At 42.2% G+C, this 5,750-nt stretch overlaps 1 protein-coding gene across 1 annotated transcript in view; it reads right to left on the bottom strand.

Annotated features, from left to right (window-relative positions):
• Positions 1-3,289: 3,289 nt before the first annotated feature.
• The window catches only part of LOC106875361 (uncharacterized), a 142,593-nt gene continuing 140,132 nt past the window's right edge, over positions 3,290-5,750 (bottom strand). The window contains exon 52 of the mRNA XM_052966732.1: positions 3,290-3,525. Coding sequence (XP_052822692.1) covers positions 3,305-3,525 — 221 coding nt within the window. The 3' untranslated portion in view covers positions 3,290-3,304. The remainder of the gene's footprint in view (positions 3,526-5,750) is intronic.

Raw genomic sequence — 5,750 nt, 5'->3', positions numbered from 1 at the left:
GCTCAATAACGCTAATTATCTACTGTAATAATAGTCTTGTGTTTTACTCTGTCACAACATATGAATGAGAAAAGAAGGGGTGACAGATGAATAAGGAAGGGAGGGGTGAAAAAAATCAAACAGCGTTTCAACTCTGTGAGTAAAAGTGTGTGTATGTAAAAGGGAGGTACGTGTATATATATATGTGTGTGTGTGTGTACGTAAAAGGGAGGTGTGTGTGTGTGTGTGTGTGTGTATGTGTGTGTGTGCAGTGGAAGGGGGATGGTGAACATCCAACACTGAAAAGAAAAATCAAACAGCGTTTCAACTCTGTGGGAATATATCTGTGTGTGTGCATGTACGAAGGAAGTGTGTGAATGTGTGTGAACCAGCTTTCTATCAGTGACAAACAATGATCGCTGTCACATCTTAAACGACAACCACTAGATAACATTGATGTATTAATTTGATTTACCATCCATATTTATATATAGAGTACTACAATTAGCTGTCATTTTTGACGGCACGGGGCCATGTGATAGATGTGTGGTTTAAATGCTTCATGTCGCGAATTAATGGCAGGTGCTCTATTGTATAACGAGGTCATCCAGTAAAGGATTACAACGATGGGGGTTCCAGTTGATCCGATCAATGGCAGAGCCTGCTTGTGAAATAAACGTGTAAACGGCTGAGAAATCCACAGACATGCATACCCTTAACGTAGTTCTCTGTGAGATTCATTGTGGCACACAGAATGTGACAAGGCTGGCCCTTTGAATTACAGGTACAACCAACTTTTGCCAGCTGGAGTGGACTGGAGTAACGTGAAAAAGTGTCTTGCTCCAGGACGCAGTGCACCACCAGGAATCGAACTTGTGACCTTACACTTGTGAGCTGAATGCCATAATCACTAAGTCCGTCACCTTAACCGGTAAAAGATAGTTACGTGATTAAATTTCTGTTGGTTTCAAATTAAAAGCAGGCAACCCGTAGTGTAACAAGGTCACTCAGTAAGTGAGAGTTATTTCATTTAAGTACAGTCTTTCTCAAAGCTTATAGTGTCTAATTATTATTTACTACTTCATATCATCATCATCATCATCATCATCATCATCGTTTAATGTCTGCCTTCCATGCTGGCATGGGTGGGACGGTTTGACAGGAGCCTGCCAGACTTCTTTGACTGTTTTGGCAGGATTTTTACAGCTGGATGCCCTTCCTAACACCAACTGATCAGTAGAATGAACTTAGTGTTTTTTATGTGGCAAAGCACAGGCAAGGTAAGTAGTGCTTCTTACATGGCACAAGCACAGACGAGGAGGTCAGTTTTGGCAAGGTTTTTACAGCTGGATGCCCTTCCGAACACCGAACACACTTTACAGTGTGGACTGGGTGCTTTTAAGTAACACCTGCACTGACAGGGTCACCAAGTATCTTGCAAGACAAAAACTTTTAAGAGGAGAGGAGGCATTGGAGGAGGTGATGATGAAAAGGTTACAGTGAGACAGATACAGGTGTCTTGCTGTAGAGAAAGTACAAGGTTACCCAGCCGGAGATTAGGGATGAAGACAGCAACAGGTGTGCTACTGCAATCAAAATACATGGTTGCCCAACCTGAGGGAAGTGCAGGAGAAGAGGAGAGAGAGAGTGGGAGACTGCAGGATGGAGATGGTGGCAAAATGCTGGGCATACTCACAAGGAATGGAGATCAGAGTATAAAGGAAATGGTTGAGTAAAGGAAGAGAGAGAGATACAGATGGTGGCAAGAGCCAGGGCATACCATTGAGGTGCAAGTAAGTGGCAAAAGACCTGGGTATATATAGAGTTGGAGGGGCTACTGGATAGCAGTGATAAAGAGGAACAGTGGTGTGATAACAGGATTGGTGAGTAAGAACTAAGCATAGGAGTGAGAGCTAGGCATAGTAAATGAAGGAGAAAATGCGAGAAAGAGAAGAGATTTAGATTGGTTTGTTGGGGTAGGTTGAGGGAAAAGTTTTCTTGTTACGTTTGAGTGGAACACCAAGGTCGGGGACTAGCAGATGGCAGTAATAGAGTGAGTGATACAAGGTATGTGGTAGAATGCACAGGTCAGGGGCAAGCAGAGAGCAATGATACAGTGGCACCGGGCCAAGAGGACAAGATTGGGGAATGGAAGTTAATCATAGTACATGAAGCGGAAATGTAAGGAAAAGCAGAGATGTAGAGGCGTAGTTTGGTTTGTTGTGGTTGAGTGTGCAAGAAGTTTTCTTGTTAAGTGTGGGTGGGACACACAACGCTTCTAAAACTCAGTTTTGCTGATGTAAGTGGGTCTTCTCAAGAACTTCATATTGCCAGACATCTTGGTCCATCCTTTTGTTTTTTGGTCATAGCTATTTTTACATTTGAGCAGAATGGAATTGCTCACCACCGGCAATGCCCTCTTCCCCTCTCAAAAGATTTTTGTCTTGCAAGTTACTTGATAATCTTGTCAGTGCAAGTGCCACTTAAAAAGTATCCAGTCCACACTCTAAAGTGGTTGGCATTTGGAAGGGCCTCCAGTTATAAAAACCTTGCTAAAACTGACCTCGCCTGTGCTTGTGCCATGTAAAAAGCACTAAGTCCATTCTGCTGAGTGGCTGGTGTTAGGAAGGGCATCCAGTTGTAAAAATCCTGCTAAAACAGTCACAGAAGCCTGGTGCAGGCTTTTGCTTGGCCAGCTCCTGTCAAACCATCATGGTTTGACAGCACGGAAGGCAGATGTTAATTGATGATGATGACTTATACACCTGTCTAGCTACCAGACCTACCTGGTGTCTCAGTCCAGCTACCTGCAAGCTTGTGTCAGATGTGTCCATCAAGCTACCCACATCCCAGGCAAGTGTGACTGTTCAGTTATCCACAACCTTAACAGATTTACTTCTACAACTAACTGCAGATCTTCGACATGTGTTTGACTAGTTACAGACAGCCTTGCCAGACATATGAGTCCAGCTACCCACAACCCTACCTGATGTCCAAGTCCAGCTACCCACAACATCCTACCAGATGTGTCAATTCAGTTACCTGCAGCACTACCAGATGTGTCATGGGACAATTAATGATTCACTTGTACCAGTTCAATAATCCTTTCTACTGAAGGCACAAGGCCTTGAAATTTTGGGGTGGGGATTAGTCGATTAGATCAACCCCTGTACACAACTGGTACTTAATTTATCGACTGTAAAAGGATGATAGGCAAAGTCAACCTTGGCGGAATTTGAACTCAGAACGTAACAGCAGACGAAATACCGCAAAGCATTTCACCCGGCGTGCTAACGATTCTGCCAGCTCACTGCCTTGCAGCAGTTCAATAATAAACACGAATACTCACCGTATGTAATTTATAGGTATCATCAGGACAGACGATATTTACTTTTGTATTCTCGATGGCAAGAGCATTGCAACAGTGGCCTGTGCTTATACCACATCCTCCTGAACACATACCAACATTTATTTTCTTCTCTGATGAGCAGCCGTCGTTTGTCACAGTCACAAAATTAGGAATGAGGGTGCAATTCACCGGAAGTACTGAAACAACAAAAATACTATACATTAGTTCTATCAATGATTCTGTAACAGAAATATGATTCTTCAGATTCAATATACCGTAAATCCTCGAGTATAATCCGTACATTTTTCCCAAAATTTCTAGTGCGTACTATATACGAGGTTAAAAATGAAAAATATTTTCTAAGCAAAATTTTCTAAGTGATAAATATGTAAAGACAATTTACTTAATATTTATTTTTCACTGACTTTATTACTGTTATTTCTTTATTTTCTGCAAACAAAGTGCACAAAAAAGCTACACGTTTGCATTATGTTATATATACAATTATAATAAAAGACGTTACCATATATATGTTTACAAACCAAGGACGTTATACAGACCACCTCGACACAAGTTAGAGAAGGGGTGCGTATTATACACAAGGTTTAGGTTTTTCAGGGGTACAGCCCCCTAAAAATCCCCTGTCTATTATACTCAAGGGCAGACTATACTCGAGGATTTACAGTATATTAGTTCCTTTACCAATATTTAACATGGCTCTCGTGCCGGTGGCACATAAAAAGCACCTTCCAAACGTGACCGATACCAGGCCTGCTTGACTGGCTCCTATGCTGGTGACACGTAAAAAGCACACACTACACTCTGGAGGTGGTTGGCATTAGGAAGGGCATCCAGCTGTAGAAACACTGCCAGATCAGATTGGAGCCTGGTGCAGCAGCTGGCTCTCCAGATCTCAGTCATACCGTCCAACCCATGCCAGCAAGGAGAACAGACATTAAACGATGATGATGATGATGATGACGTTGTTATCCGCTTCCTTCTCCACATCATCATTATCATCATTATCATCATCCTTATCCCACACTCAAATACACACACACACACACACACACACTCACACACACACACACACGACAGGCTTCTTTTCAGTTTCCATCTATCAAATTCACTCACAAGGCTTTGATTGGCCCACGTCTATAGTAGAAGACACTTGCTCAAGGTGCCACACAGTGGGACTGAAACCAGAACCATGTGGTTGGGAAGCAAACTTCTCACCACACAGCTACACCTGCACCTGTGTATGGGATAGATTTTTCTGCCCCCAGTACAGCCAGCTCGTCTATTTCTTTAATCAACCCCCAGAGGAATGACTATTGAAATCAACACAAGTATGGTTTGAAATCAGAACCTGGAGTTTAGGTAAAGGTAAACGTTGGACACTACTGTCTTCATTAATGACTTGTAGGTACGTAGTTTTTCGTTAAGCAACTATAATATACTATAAAGTACATTAAATGTTTTTATAAGTCAACACCACGTCCTACTGTGTTAGCAGTGCTCTTTACATCATCTTGTTAACGTTATTTCTACAGAAATTATAACCAACACTCATTGTTTGCTACAAAGTTTCATATTGAGACGTCAGATGTAAACAAACAATGAGATTGAAGACAAAAGATGAGTAATGAATGTATATGCATATATCAGGGGGTTTTTGCCCCTCCATCAGCACACATGTAACCCACTCTCACCTACAAACACATTATGTATACTTCATAGTATCATATACTTTATAGGATAATTTCGTTGCATAATGAAATATCGCGTACCTACAAGGCATTACTGTTTACATAGCAGCTCCAGGAATGCGTTTAATATGCAAATTGGTATATCCAATAGCATAACGCCGCTGTATACGGTGACTATATAAGCAATGTGTTCGGAGGCGAGAATTGGTTAGATGAGTGCTGATGAAGGAGCAGAACACCACGAAATATGGCATATGCATTCATTAACCATTTTCGTCTTCGATCTCATTGTTTGTTTACCTCTGATGTATCGATATGAAGCGTCATAGCAAAAGAATCAGTGTTGGTTATGATTTCTATAGAAATAACCTTAAGAAAATAAATTACTGTCCTCAGTCTTAGAACTCATGTGGCCAGTTACCTGATTTCCATGCCATATAAATGACCAAGGTCATAACAGTGCCTGAATGGGGCACCTCTGAATGGGACATCCCTGAGTGGGATGCCCCTAAATGGGACACCCTTGAATGAGACATCCCTGAATGTGACACCACTGAATGGGACGCTCCTTAATGGGATGCCCCTGAATGGGATGTGCCTGAATGGGACGTCCCTGAATGGAATACCCCTGAATGGGATGTGCCTGAATGGGACGTCCCTGAATGGAATACCCCTGAATGAGAGGCCCCCGAATGGGACACCCTGAATGGGAA

Source organism: Octopus bimaculoides, chromosome 3 (assembly GCF_001194135.2).
Source record: "Octopus bimaculoides isolate UCB-OBI-ISO-001 chromosome 3, ASM119413v2, whole genome shotgun sequence".
NCBI lineage: Eukaryota > Metazoa > Mollusca > Cephalopoda > Octopoda > Octopodidae > Octopus > Octopus bimaculoides.
This window is presented reverse-complemented; position numbering and strand designations above follow the sequence as displayed.